Source organism: Gopherus flavomarginatus, chromosome 4 (genome assembly GCF_025201925.1).
Source record: "Gopherus flavomarginatus isolate rGopFla2 chromosome 4, rGopFla2.mat.asm, whole genome shotgun sequence".
NCBI classification, from domain to species: domain Eukaryota; kingdom Metazoa; phylum Chordata; order Testudines; family Testudinidae; genus Gopherus; species Gopherus flavomarginatus.
Window position 1 is genome coordinate 4,153,038 of NC_066620.1, and position 15,030 is coordinate 4,168,067.

Consider the following 15,030-nt stretch of genomic DNA (forward strand, 5'->3'; position numbering starts at 1 on the left):
CATATGTTTTAAACTGCACATATACTTGTACAAGTAAACCATTATACATCATTAAAAAAGGAGATTGACAACACGCTACCTTGACTAGGCTGAAAAGATCACTTCTGGAACTAAGGAACTGGGAGAAGAAAGAGTCCCATAAAAAGGTATAAACAAAAACAATGAATTTCTGAGCCAAACTGGAAAACAAGTGGAATATGTCCAAGAATAAAGTTTCACTAGCAAATTATGAGCCTGATCTCCTTGGGAATGTAAGATCAAGTGAAACTGAGAAAGGATAAACATAATAGAAACAATGATCCACAACAACACAAGAAAACATAATCAAATTCACTTTATCATCTGCAAACATAGCAACCAAAGAAAAATCTGTCAGGATCTCCTCCCAGGCCTCAGCAAAGGTTTAATAGCATAGTGTTGCACAGTGAGGTCTCACATTACTGAGGTCACAAAATTTATTGAAATACATTTACTATAATATGAAGTATCATAAATAAAATAAAACTAGAGATGTCAAATGGTTAATTTTTAAATTGTGTCTGCAATATTTGATATCATGTGATGGATCAGTCAGTCATTAATGCAGATAAATGAAGCCATACTGGGGGAGGGGAAGAGAGAGTCACCACTGTTACAGTCATAGACATTCCCCAAATTGCTCACACTCTGGCTATAAATTAGGCTGCCATACCACCAGTTCAACATGAGAGAAGCACCAACACACTAACTCCAGGGTACGCAGGGGTCTTCCAGGGGTTACGTCAACTCATCTAAATATTTGCCTAGTTTTACAACAGACTATTGAAAAAGCACTAGACAAACTGAAATTTCACACAGCCAATGACTTGTTTATACTGCTCTATATACTATCCATTGAAATGTAAGTACAGTATTTACATTCCAACTGATTTATTTTATAATTCTATGCTAAAAATTAAAAAAATAAGCCCTTTTCAGTAATTGTGTGACTGTGACACTTTTGTATTTCTAGGTCTGATTTTGTAAGCAAGTAGTTTTTAAGTGAGATGAAACTTGGGGGTACTCAAGCAAGTGACCTCTCTGGTCATTCAGGAACAGACTTAAAGGAGACAATTCTGCAGCAGAAAAGCTTCAAAAACAGACTCCAACAAGAACCCGCTGAGCTTGAATTAATATGCAAACTAGATATCATTAACTTGGAGTTTGAATAGAGACCAGGAGTGGCTGGGTCATTAAACACATTGAATCTCCTCACACCTTCTTGTCAACTGTCCAAAATGGGGCATCTTGATTATCACTACAAAAGTTTTTTTCTCCTGCTGATAGCAGCTCAGCCTCTTAGCATTGGGATGGCTGCGTCCACCTTTCTATGTTCTGTAGTGTCTCTCTCTTCTTACTGTATGTGCCAGTCTATGCATCCGATGAAGTGGGCTGTAGCCCACCAAAACTTATGCTCAAATAAATGTGTTAGTCTCTAAGGTGCCACCCGGACTCCTGTTCTTTTTGCAGACACAGACTCGCAGGGCTGCTACTCCGAAATCGAGCAGCTCAGACTCCTGAAAGGGAGCGAAGCCTCCATGTGCCCCACTGGACGCACCAGGCAGGGGCAGCCCCCTCCATTGGCTTGTAGGACCAACAGCCCCCCCGCCGTACATCCATGGACTCGCCCCCCCCGTACATCCATGCCCGCCCCCCCCGCCGTACATCCATGGACTCGCCCCCCCCGTACATCCATGCCCGCCCCCCCCGCCGTACATCCATGGACTCGCCCCCCCCCCCCGCCGTACATCCATGGACTCGCCCCCCCTGTACATCCATGGACTCGCCCCCCCCCCCGCCGTGCATCCATGGACTCGCCCCCCCCCCCCGCCGTGCATCCATGGACTCGCCCCCCCCTCACCTTTTTGAGGGCCGGCACCAGCAGCCCCCGCCACTTGGGCGCGTTCTCCTCGCTGAAGAACTCGTAGAGCAGCGGCGGCGCCTGCATCCTGCCGCCGGCGGGCTCCTGGCGGGGCAGGCGGGATCAGTGGGCGGCCCGGCGCGGCGGCCGCGGGCAGCCGGAGGGCAGCGGCAGCCCCCGCCAGCGGCAGGACTCAGCGCCGGGGGGCGGCGGCGGCGGCATCCCAGCACCCCCCGGGTCTCTCCTCAGCGCCCGCCCCACGCAGGGCCCCGAGGCCGCAGAGCGCTCGGCGGGGCGCGGCGGCGCGGGCAGGCGAGCGGCCACCCTGCCCCGCCAGCCGCACGGGCATGCCCGGCCCGGCCCCACGGAACCGCGCACAGGCCGGCCCGCTCGCGCTGCAGGGCGGAAGGTCACGCGCCGCCTCACATGCCCCGGGGGGGAGGGGTCTGCGCCGGGAGCTCGAGCGCGGCTGGAATTCTCGGGGCTTTTTCCTCGCCCTGACGGTTACTCCCGAGGGCGCGTGCGCACTGCGGGTCGGCCGACGAGCGCAGGCGCGAGGCGTATGCCCCCGCCCACTCGCCCTGCGCCAGGGCGGAAGCGCGGGTCAGCCGGAGCCGTCAGGGATCTCAGCAGAGCGCCGAGTGCCTCGCTGGGCTGGCGGGGGAGCGGGTCCTCAGACAGCGCCCCTTAGAGGTACGGAGGGTGCAGAGCACCTCTCTCGTCCCAGCCCCCGCCCCTGCTAGGGCGTTGGGGGGAGGGGGGCTGCCCCCCCCTTTCTCAGTCCCTTGGGCAGAGATGGGGGCTGGCTGCCCTAGGGGAAGGGGAGACATTGGGGTCAGGCCCTGAATCCATCGCAGACTCCACTCTGTGTCCTCAGGCCAGTCGCAGGCCTGCTCCGTGCCTCAGTTTCCCCACCTATAGAACAGGGTCAGTGGAACAGACCTTGGTGAAATCAAAGCAGGGGAGACCCCCTCCGTCTGGGGGTACTAGTACCCAAGGGGGCACCCCCAACCCCACCGGGGGGAGGAAGGGGGTGGCAGAGAGGAGCCAGCCAGCCACTCCAGCCAAAACCGGGACACTGAGAGAAGTTCCTATCCTTTTGACTGAATGGTCTCGGCCAGGTGCAGATTGGCTCTTTGCTCCAACCCCCCTACCCTCAGTCTCTTCACCACTGCTTACCCTCTTCTTCCTGCCTCACCCTTTTGCTTTCCATTTAGCTGATCCCCTCCCAAGGAAAGAAATAGTGGCACAAACAGGCCGCTTGCTGCCGTCCCATTGTTTTGGGTCCGTCTAGGTTTTAAGGTCTTTGGGGCCAGGACTACCTGGTACTCTGTTTCTACAGCACCTAGCACAATGGAGCCCTATTATTAGCAGCCATTAGGCAGTATCATAAACTGGGCTAATACTAATATTTAAAAGCTGCATGTCTGTAAAATTGAGTAATAGCACCGGCCTACCTCCCTGGCATAAATCGTAAGGATAAATATTGTATCTAAAACAGGGTGGATTTGATTTAAATCACTAGTCAGAAAGACTCAATTTAATCATGGATTTTTACATAAAAGTGTATTCTTGTTGGTTGTTATAACCTTAATACATATTCTTCACAACTCTTGAGATAGATGAGACCCAAACTGGGTCTCTTTTACGACCTGCTGCTATTATAGGTTTTCCCTCCTAGTTAGGGAATGGTATGGTAGATCTCAAATCAATGAAGGCTACACTCAGAAAGACCTCAAGACTTCTGGAATATGCTGATCAAACAGTTTCACTTTTGTTTCTACTGCCTGTCCCTCCCTTCTCACATTTATCTCCAGACTTCTTCTCTTTCTCCAGATCTATTCTACCCCCACACATCTTCTATTCATTGAACTTTCTGAAACTTTGCACTTTTAGAGAGAGGTAAGGGACTGACTCTGTGTACATACATTTGCAGAGGGACAATAGGGTTGAGTGAGATCTGTTATTTTTCACCTCTGTACATTCTTTAAAAACATTTTTGCTCTTAAGCATGTTATCTCTGGAGACACAAATCCACAGTTTGAGAACTGCAAAACTAAGCATCTCTGATGGCATCTTCTAGACTGAGCACTGAGTCCCATTGGGTAGATAGGAAGATTAACCTACATAAACTAAACAGAAAGCCCTGGAACCCCATCAGATTGGGTCCCTAATCCATGAACTATTGGAACTAATTTACAAAACTTTTCTTACATTAATATATTGTCTCATACTATAGAATTTATAATCCCTATTCCATGATGAGATATTTGAATTATAATGTATCTTAAAACTATTTTTAGATAATTTTTTTCCTCAAAAAGCAATCAAAAAATCCAATTTAAATTAAAAAATCCAATTTTTGATTTCTTAAAAAAAAATCATTGATTTTTATCCACCCCAATCTAAATGCCTCCCCATAGTATAATGGGGGCTTAGTTCACTGACCTTAACTACCCCCCTTGGAACCTTCCAGCTAGTTCTTTCCTCACCTCAATCAACAAAGAAACTCCTGGCACCTTCTCAAGCACCGCTGCAGCGCTCCAGCCCATTCCCCTTAAACAACTGCACTTCATAGTCAGGTGCAGTTTAAACTTTTGCCTAGAAATTAAATAAACACAACAGATTACCTGAAGATTACAAAGTTTCATATTCAAAGGCTCCAATAATCTCTTCTCAATGTTATTTTGTCCTTTTAATATATTTTTGAAAACTTTAGGGACAAAGGTTTGGAAGGTCTGTCTACACTGCGTTGTAAACCTGGGTCTATGAGACCTGGCTTGCAGACTTGGTGTTTCCATGCCCACGCTTGAGTGTCCACACTGCATTGTAAACCTTGGTTTACAGTTGCTGGACCCAGGTCTCAGAACTATGCTAATGCATTCATACTGTGCTACGCAGAACCTTATGACTTGGGTTTGTGGCTTGAGCTGCATGCACACTGCAAAATGACAAGGCTTAGACCCCAGTCACAGCAGGACTGTGTCTCTGCCCCACGCCCAACAGGGTCATAGGACTTTGGTCCTGAGCGATTGCTGATCTGAATCAGACTGATTTGTATGTGGACAGAAGAGGGGACTGAGCTCAAACACGAATCAGAGTCTAGGTTTAGTGTGCAGTGTAGACATACTCAGTGAGTGAAGCTGAATGAAGTGAGCATGTATTTTTGTAAAGAAAATATACTTGGTTTTGGATGCTGGCTGGACTCTTAAAACACAATTCCAACTTTAACTTTTTAAAAGGAAGTGTTTTATTTGTGAATTATGGTTGTGAATTATGTGACTTTCCGTACGTTGGGCACTCCTGATATCTGTAATCACATTGCTGGGAGTGTATTTTTGAAATATTGGTTTTGATTGTTTTGTTGTTGTTTTGTAATGTTTTTAAAATACTGTTAACATTAGCCCCCAGCTATTATTTTCAAAGTTCATTGAACATGTCAACTTTCAATTTTTTCACCCACAACAAAGAATGGGGAAAGAAATTTGTCCTATTTTACAAGCTTTACAAATAGTCACCAACACCAACAACTGTCACCCACTTAATGAAACCAAATGGCCCCATCTATAAGGCGTCATTACCAATTGCCAGGAACTGTCACAAGACCCACTCATTGCCTCTGCTGCCACCGTCTCCACGACAAAAATTGGCACCAAATCTCACCAGTTGTTATGAAATGACAAGTGGCCATGAATTGCTACCAGCTCCCAAGAGAGACAAATTGTCACCAACTATCTCATTTTACTGACCGCCACACTCTTCCACCAACAATCACTAGCTATTGCAACCTCTGACCTGACATCCCCACTTGGAACCAACTGCCGCCACTTGTCCATCATATACCAAATGTAACTAATTCTCTCCAGATGTCAGACTCATGAACAGCCACAAAATGTCCACAATTTTCAGTGAAACCCATCAAATGGAAGCAGCTGGTGAAAATTTCCTGATCAGTCACAACCTGCAGCCAACAAAGGAGAATCATCAGCTATCAGCATCTGCCATTACCTGTCTTCAGTTGACAAGAACTGCCACACAGCACCAACTGCCTGGATTGTCACCGAGAAACTGTCAAAGTTGCCAAATCTCATGATTTTTATTGTGAGGTTAGGAATATTTGACATTTTTCTTAAAGCCCCAGCTGCTGGAATCAAGTGATTATGAATCTCAACTTTCATTATTTGATGTTTCTAGCTCTCATGATTGCTGAGAAAAACTTAAAAATGGAATGAGTGCCCCCAATAGCTCAGAAACCAGAAGGCAAATAAAAAGAATACGTTTTTGGTTGGTTGGTTTGTTTTTTTAAATCTCAGGGGGCTTTTTAGGCCTGAAATGTGATTTGAATGGGTGAGATTGGTAATACTGCTGACACCAGTCATCACCTCTACAAGACATCAACTATTACTATTGGCACCAGTTGTTTCCAAATGAGACCAACTATCACCAACTGAAATCAAGAGCTGCCAACTGTCACCCTGTCAGGACGCTCTCATCCTGCAGACACGGCCTTTGCATTGCATCACATTCCTTTGCCTGTACGGTAGTTTACCCTCCTGCTAAACCAAAACTCCATCTCCATTCCAAGGTAACAAAAGTCCAAATAAATCTATGTACAAACAAAATGCAGTTGCCTAAATCCTCTCCCCTGTGGAAGCAGCAGCAGCACTCCTTGTGATCCCTCAGGCAAAGGGGAATGCCTCCGTTCTAGGCACAAGCCAGGATCAGGGAAATGATGGCTCTGGAGCCTGCCGTAACTGCAACAGTTAGCTCAAATTAGTACCCTGGAGTTATTCCAAACTAGCCTGGTGAGCGAGAGCAGTGTCCACATCACAAACAATGGTAGGATTAGCATTGGATCAATTGTAACTCGAACTGCTGCATCTCCCACTAGCTCAAGCATCAGTGATGCTTCTGCTTCAAATCTCTCCCATCACCCCCAGCCTAGCTAGCACCTTTTCATTCAAGCTGGAGATTTCTGTGTGCAGACGAGTCAGGTTAAAGGCAAAACCCAAATTATACCTTGAGCTAGTGAAGACAAGACCTAATACTGGCTTAAGAGCATGACAGAACTTTCAGCAAAGGAAGATTCCTCAATTCCTTTAAAAAACATACTCTCTCTTTCCTATTCCTTTCTCCTGAGATTAGCAGTAGTGCTGGAGGACAAATTACAAAGGCAGGGAAATTTCTAGCTGCCTCCATACACTATTGTCACCAGAGCTAAGAGAATAAGGAATAGTGACAAGCTGAAAGGGTCCAGCCACTCTCTTTTGTGCATCCAACAAATTATTGAGCAATACCTGGAAGTCAACTGTGAAGCCTTTCCCAGAAGTTCAGGCATATCCTCCCTCTCTCCTCCAGAAGAATAATTTTGAATATGTATTCAGTGCACTTATTCTAGTGAATTGTAAATGCTATGAAGTGCTCTTTATTAGCATTAGCCACAGAAGGGAATGACTTCCACCAGAAGCAGGGAAAGCTCAATCCCCCTTAATTACTATGAAAAAAAATCCAATGTGCATATATTTAATTGTAAGAGCTGCAGAACGACCCCGATAATATGAGGCTCTATGGTCACACTGATTTTATCCCCCATCTCCATCCCATTCTATTGTATATTTTGGCAACATCCTGTTTCCTCTGTGCTCATTCCTGTTATCTCAATCCTTCACCCTGTTCTTTTTGTAAACTCCCCTCCCATCTCCAAATCTCACACCCACACATCTCTTCACTCATCCTTCCAGACGTTCTCAATTGTAATACGCTCTTAGACCAAGGAGGTGGGAAAGCAGGCAGGAATCCCTGGACAGCTAGGGAACAGAGTGGGTGGCTGTCTGTCTTCTCTGCTGCTCTCAGGAGGAAGCGGATGGTTCTTTGTCAGTCCCAGAGAGGAATCACGAGCTGAGGGTCTCCCTCTTTCCGCATCTAGGCCTGAAGGGGAGCATGGGAGGATGCTGTTCGGTGGTGAAGCTCAGTGTCGACCCAGGCAACAGAGGAACTGCAGCCAGAAGAGGGCACCCACTTCAGCTCCACAGACAGAGGCAGCCCCTGCTGGAAAGGAATTTAGCTGAAGCTAAAATATGTGCCCTAGGAAAATCGGGATGAAGGGACGTCCTGAAGAATCCAGGAAGCTATTGGCCAGCCAGCGAAGTGCCCAGTTGTCTTAGACCAGCCCTGAAAGTGTGAGACACACTTAACCAATATCATTTTCCTCTGTAGTAGAGCCTGTTCAATACAAGTTGAGTAAGGATGTGTTATGGCTAGAGTGAATTCTGTTACCGGTGGACATACCTGTCTGATGTATATCTAGTGGAGAGGAGTTTAAGAAACAGTGACTTTAAACTAACATGTTGATCCTTGGAGATAAAGTCCTGTAGGCTTGTTTGAGTAGATCATGGAAGTAATATGTATTGATATATATTTGAGTATATTATTGAAAAGTATATAAATGATATAATCTATTGATCTTTACAGAATCAGAGAAATGTGGGGCAGGAAGGGACCTTGAGAAATCAAGTCCAGCTCCGTGCACTGAGGCAGGACCAAGTAAATCTAGACTATGTCTGACAGGTGTTTGTCCGTGTTCTTAAAAACCTCCATTGGAATCTGCATCATTGGAAGATGTTCAGAAAAGACTGGCCAAACTCCTGCCAGCGATGGTCTAAGGAGGTATACTTGGTCCTGCCTCAGTACAAAGGGTTGGACTTGATGACTTCTCAAAGTTCCTTCCAGTCCTACATTTCTAGGATAAAGTGATTCTGCAAAGATACATATCCCACAAAATCTAGGTGTTAGGTCAAATGTAGGCAATATTACATTCGTAGCAGCCTGACCATTCATACGTTCAGAGTGCCCAGTTTATATATTAGGGTACATAAACATTTAATAGCAATTCAAAAATGGATGTTTTCCATCAAGAATTTTTTACTCTTATGTGGAAATTAGTGCAGGTGGTAAGCTATCTGTACAACAACGTGTTAAAAAAAGTTTATTTTACATTATGTACATTAGGGAACATATTCAAAAGGATTACCAATCACAATAACGTAGACCATAAATCACTTCAAATTTAGTTTGTTCTTAGTGTATATTATCATGATAAAATATAAAGAACATATACAAAACAGAGCCAAATGTGTGCATTTTGCTAAAACTTGGCATTTACATACTCCATTGGAAAATAGCAATCAAAAATACTTGTGATCAGAACTATGTTCCTGCAATATGAAGTAACCACTACATTGTTTGTATGAGGTAGTAACTAAATTATTTTGGCCATGTGTTAACACCCTAAATCAAGAAAATGGTCATAAGGCCAAAAAAAGTCAAAACATGACAAGATCTTTGAACCATTTCCACAGTGTGGAATGTTGTACTTCATGATATGAATAAAACCGTTTAGTGAAGGCTCGTAATAATGCTAATTTTATCATTGCATACACTAGTAATTCAGACAACTATTGCAGTGTTACATTAAGGTACCAAATTCTGGGATTCATATCCATTCCAGAAGATATTGTTTTCAAGCATAGAGAAGTAATCTTTACAGAATTTTACTTAAATATAAAAATACAGGTGTTTATTTGGGTAGTTTTGTTTCACAACAAAACTACCCAAATAAACTAAAAAAAAGGTACTCTGAAGCCCAAGTCATATCCACGAAGTCACAGCTTACCTTTGTGACTAAATACATCACAGATAAATACTTTGTGCAAAACAAACAATCACACCAGTGTAGTTGCATGAAAATTAAAAACAAGATTGTAATCTGATTACAGCCTTGGTTACAATTTCTAAAAGTTGATTTATTTGTATTAGTAAATTACATATAATAAAATACAATAGTGATGTTAAATGCACTGTGTTCATTGCTAACTTCCCATTTTATAAGAACTACACGTGAGAAGTCCTTAAAATAGTACCCCAATTGAAATTCTGTTTCCTCACCAACTTTTACATCTGTACAGGTAAGACACTTGTACATAACAGAAGGATCCTATCTACATTAAGTCAGTGTAGTCTTCAGCAATGTGTTTCACTGAAAAATACTGCATATATGTACAAAGATTACATAACAGTGAATTATTAAGCATTTCTGTGGTATAATATGCTAAGTGTGTCCATACCACAAACTAAATTATCCTCTTTTCCCTCATGCCACAATAAATTACAAAGTAACTGAAGTCAGGTGACTGCCGTTTTTGTGCAATTTCAATCATCCGTCAATGTTGCAGCAGTAGTGTTTGTTGTCATGGTTAACTCCCAGGTACGATTCTCAGTAACTGTTTTCGTGCCCTGCCAGGATGTATAAATTGCTGTTGGCCATAGGATGATCTGTTGGCCTACTCTCCAATACCACAACCCTAGAATTAAAAAAAGTTAAATAAATAATGTAATGAACAGTTGTAACAAACACAATTTCAAATTCCCTGTCTGTAAACTCAGTCATCCTTTACTTTCACCTTCCTTCATGGCTCGTGTGTAAATTTGGCTCTCGCCAGTGAGTCAGCTTCACTGCTGAACTCCCCACTCACGCTTTCCTCCCCTACTGGCTGGGCTACTGCACCTCTCCTCTTTACCTTCCCCAAATCCTCCTGCTCCTCAGACACCAGTCAGTGCAAAACACTGCTGCCAAGTTTTTCACACATCCACTTGACCCCATCCTCAAACAACTCTACTGGCTCTTCACTCACAAGGAGGAGGAACGGCCTTGTGGTTAAAGATGCAGCACTAGGAGTCATTTCAGCTCTGCCACAGGCTTCCTGTGCAGACCTGGACAGTGTCATTGAGACACACTTTGACCTTCAACCTCTAGCTGCTCAGTCCTCTTGAATTGCCCTTTTAATAGGTGGGTGTTCAAGGACAAGCAGCAGACAATCCCTAAGATGGAATTGCTATGGTGACATAATTGTCTGTTAGCTGACGGTTCTGACTGCCAACCTGATTAAGAAGTATACAATATGTTCCATGCTGTCAGTTTAGCTCCTGTTTGTCTGATGAGATGAACTAATTAGTCTTTTGCTCTATCTACTGCAGCGGATATAAATAATGAACCCAATGGGGGTGGTGGGGAGGAATTCAAAGCCCTAATCTTGCAATTGAAATAGCTGCTCAGTTTCTCCACACACAGCAGGAGTTGTAGCTGTGGATAACTAGCCCTCTTCTGAAATTCTGAGGAGTCCTTCAGCAATTCACAAAATGATTCAGCTTCTGGGTTTCAAAACACTGGTACTGAAAAAACAGCAAGTCTTCTCAGGTAACTTGGTTATCTCCAGATCTAAAGAGTCAAACATTTCTCCCACTAACTCCTGGATGCTTTGGTAGTCTGGTTGCTATGCCATTATGCAGCTAAAAAATTCCTGTTCCTGACACACAACTCCACCGTTTTGTTGTCATTGCTTCAGCACCTGTCACTTTTATCTGTTTTTATGAAGCTCAGCAGCTCTGCTAAGCAGAAGGCTGCATATGGGTCTGTGGTGTTGGGGGTTGTGGATTAAGGCCCAAAGTATCTGCAAAAATTACAGGAGACTTGTGACAGGAAAGCAAAGGTCTGTGAGAGGCGGGTATGTGCATGGAGGGCCAGTCCGGGAACAAAGACACTTAGGGGTGGCTGGGGAAACATTAAAATTTAAACCAGGTTGGCAGCCAAGAGCAGTTACAATTAAAGCTGGGTGTTTTCCTAGTTGAAAACATCTAGTACATAAAGTTTTCAGTTTGTTGAACAGGTTTTAATTTGAATGCTTCCTGGTTGCCAATTTGGTTTAAATTTTAAATGACTACCCTCTCCTCACTGGCCTGCTGCCTTCTACTCCACTGACACTAAATGCATAAATCTGAGGTCTGTACTGCTTAAATTTAGCCTAGTGTGCCACATAGGAAGCAATGCCTAGTTACTGTCATCGGAGAGGAGATACAATGGACTCTGATGTTCACTGGGAAATATGGAAGAATTAGGGTGATCAGGGTGCTCATCCCTCAACATTCTCATCACTGTCAGACAGATCAGCATGAATCTTGCTAACGGCAAGAACAACGCTATGTAAAGTTGTTGAAAGAACGGCCACACAGGTCAAGGATTAAAAGTCCTACACATAAAAGGGCTCTGGCCACAAGAACACCAGAATGTAGGGAAAGCCCATGTGATGACTCATAACTGATCTCAAAATGTTCCTCTACCCCTAGAAGTAGAAGGGATTTCACAGAATGGAGGATTATGCCAAATGAGCCTCTAAGCTGCTCAGCATATGGAAGAAGCTAACTAGCCCTTTGATCCATCTGTTGCAGCTACAGATGCTAACCCAGACAGCTCTTGGTTCTTTCTAGGCCTCAGGACAGACTTCCCACCAACATCTGAGAAATAAGGCAGAAATTGCAGGGGAATCGGGCCCATTTAGGCTTATCCAAATATCCTGAATTCAATCAGGCAGAGTAACTGATGCAGGCTTCAGACCTGACACCCACGGGAAAGTATGCCCAGTCTACCTGGCACTCTCAGGAAAGGGCAATCAAGCACTTGTGAAATCTTCATATCAGAGCGAGTCCCCTGCAATCAAACCCTCCTTGGACTGGTACCAGTTCTTTAGTTTCTTAGTCACAGCTCCAAGGCCTAGTGCTGAGACAACTCTTTTCTCTTGACAGCAGCTAAGGGAGGCCCCCACTGTGTGAGAGAATGTTTGCCTATCTGAATCAGATACAGCAGAACCCCAAAACTGAGGATTGAGTTCATAAAACAGAACATCTCAACTACAGTAGGTGCAGAAGTTGCATTACATCACTTTCTTATTGCCTTTCAGACTACTGCAAACAATTTCCAATGCACTGACGGCACTGGAATGTGAAGGAATGTTGACCTGCTCTTCATAAACATCACTTCCCCATAGTCATTCCTCTGCCTTCTCTATGGGAAAAATGGTTCATATAACTGGTTGTTTGTAAGACTGGTGTTCAGAAAAGATTCTATTGTAGTCAGTACTCAGACAGTCTAGGCATAAACTGTGCTTTAGAATGATACCTTTCAGAAGCCTTCAAGTCTGTGGAAGGTCATAGAACTGACAATAACTTCAGATCAAAACTGACTTGGAAATGACAAGCACTATTGAGGAAGGTTTTAAATCTAAAGAACTCACTCAAGAGACTTGAGATAAAACCACATCTGACAAGCTCAGGTTTTTATTTTTTGCAATGCAAAGTTTTTGAGCTATTGTCTCAGATCCATTAAGGTGCTGGCATAAACCCAATTCAGATGGAACAGCAATTGGGGATAGGATATTTCTTGATGCAATGGATATGCTGATCTTTGAGCAGTATGATGCTCTCATCTTAAAATCAGATTGATTTATTTTAAAATCTGATTGTGCAGGCTCTCAATAACTATGAGAAATTACTGGACTGCAGTAAACACCCCAATAGGAATGAGGGAGTAAAACACCCTCTTAAAAGGAAGCTGTGCAACTGCTAAACAGCTACCCACTACTAAGCCAAAAAATTACAATTATAAACTAAAGGAACTCTGTCCAAAAGACAGCTAAAATGTAGCTTGTAAAGGCACAGTGCAATATTTCACCTGTAAATCGTTGTTAGAAGAACTGTGTGCGCTTATGGGATCGACATCTTTGCAAATTTAGACGTGTGATTGGGTGCTTACAAGGTCCCAATAGATCTTGCTCTTTTTGATAGCTCTGAGATGCAGTGCCAGGGTGAAATTCCCACAAGTGGAGACAGACATAGGCAGTTCTCAAAGGAAAACTAAGATTTAACTTTGCACAGTACATGTATCATACAAAGGGTGAAATTCTGCTGTCAGTATATATTACCTAAAACATACATTTACTTTCATTAATAGCCTTCATAAAACTGCAGCAGTCCAAAGCAGGGCAGAGAAAGTAGGAAGGTGTTGGTCCCTGTGAAGCTCCAAAACCTTACAGGACAGTTACTGGTTGGAGGAGCTAAGCATCCTACTTCACTATTTAGTCATGCAGGACAGGGAGAAGCAGAGAGATTTGGGGCCATGCAAAGCAGGCTCCAAAAAACAACAGAAGCAGAGGACCTTGTGGGGCTCAGAAAACACCTCCTGGGCTGTGGATGTTGGCAGAACAACAGGCAGATCCCCTCACTTTTGTAATGTATTGAAGTTTGTATGTTTTTAATATTTTGAATTTGTTTTGAGGTGCAGATCCCATGATCTAATACAGCATAACACAACTGAATGCAAAACCTGAAATCTATTAGAGTAAGTTCATGGAGGATATGTCCATTGATGGCTATTAGCCAAGATGACCAGGGATGCAATCCCATGATTGAGTGTCCCTAAGCCTCTGACTGCCTGAAGCTGGAAGTGGACGACGGGGGATGGATCACCTGGTGACTGCCTGTTCTGTTCATTCCCTCTGAAGCACCTGGCATTGACCACTGTCAGAAGATAGGACACCGGGCTAGATGGATCTTTGGTCTGACCCAGTATGGCAATTCTTACGTTCTTATAAGTTAGAACCCAAAAAAGAGAAGTTTTGGAGCTATATGAGCACCTGTGAAATATAAGCTTATCCTGAGAGAAAATACTGCTAAACTCAGAAACAAAGTTTTATTGCTCCTCAGGAAAGAGAGACAAGGAACACATGCAAGGAAAGGGCTAAGGGGGAAAAATAAGGAGACTAAAAGAAGCCCCCAAAGGAATCACAGAAGGATGAAGTATTAGAGAGAAAATGCCCTTAAGAAATAGGAGGAAGAGAATATATATATTACTCTTATTTTAATAGACCATGTCTGGTACCGTTCATACCTGTCAGATCCAAGAAGCCTGAATATTCTCGTACTGTCAGAAATTTCCTGTGTGATCTATTTAATGAAAACATACAATAATTATTCATGTAGCAAGTGCAGTTATTTTTGACCAATGTATCATAATATTTATTGTAGCTAGAGAAAGGAATTAATGCTCACTGAATTAACCAATTTAGGGTAATTGCCAGTCTAAGTCGGTCAGAGTCTGAGAATCCTTTATATCTGTCCCTTTAAACAAGGGCCAAAAGAAAGGACCATTTTCCAGAACTTTCTGCCAGATTATGCAAAATAGGAAGCTTAGTTACTTTAACTGGAGGTTCTTGTCTGTATTCCACAGGAGGGTACACATGTGAACCATGTGCCTGAGTGCAGAG

The 15,030-nt window shown here is 43.7% G+C and overlaps 2 protein-coding genes across 4 annotated transcripts in view; both read right to left on the reverse strand.

Moving 5' to 3' along the window:
• Positions 1–2,019, reverse strand: part of SOS1 (SOS Ras/Rac guanine nucleotide exchange factor 1) — an 86,343-nt gene extending 84,324 nt beyond the window's left edge. For both annotated transcript variants that reach the window (XM_050951561.1, XM_050951560.1), the window contains exon 1: positions 1,880–2,019. In XM_050951561.1, coding sequence (XP_050807518.1) covers positions 1,880–1,966 — 87 coding nt within the window. In that variant the 5' untranslated portion in view covers positions 1,967–2,019. The remainder of the gene's footprint in view (positions 1–1,879) is intronic.
• A 6,832-nt stretch (positions 2,020–8,851) lies between these two features.
• MAP4K3 (mitogen-activated protein kinase kinase kinase kinase 3) overlaps positions 8,852–15,030 on the reverse strand; it is a 138,332-nt gene continuing 132,153 nt past the window's right edge. For both annotated transcript variants that reach the window (XM_050951562.1, XM_050951563.1), the window contains 2 exons: positions 14,655–14,710; positions 8,852–10,239 (listed from right to left, as the gene is read on the reverse strand). In XM_050951562.1, the coding sequence (XP_050807519.1) occupies positions 10,152–10,239; positions 14,655–14,710 (144 nt within the window). In that variant the 3' untranslated portion in view covers positions 8,852–10,151. The remainder of the gene's footprint in view (positions 10,240–14,654; positions 14,711–15,030) is intronic.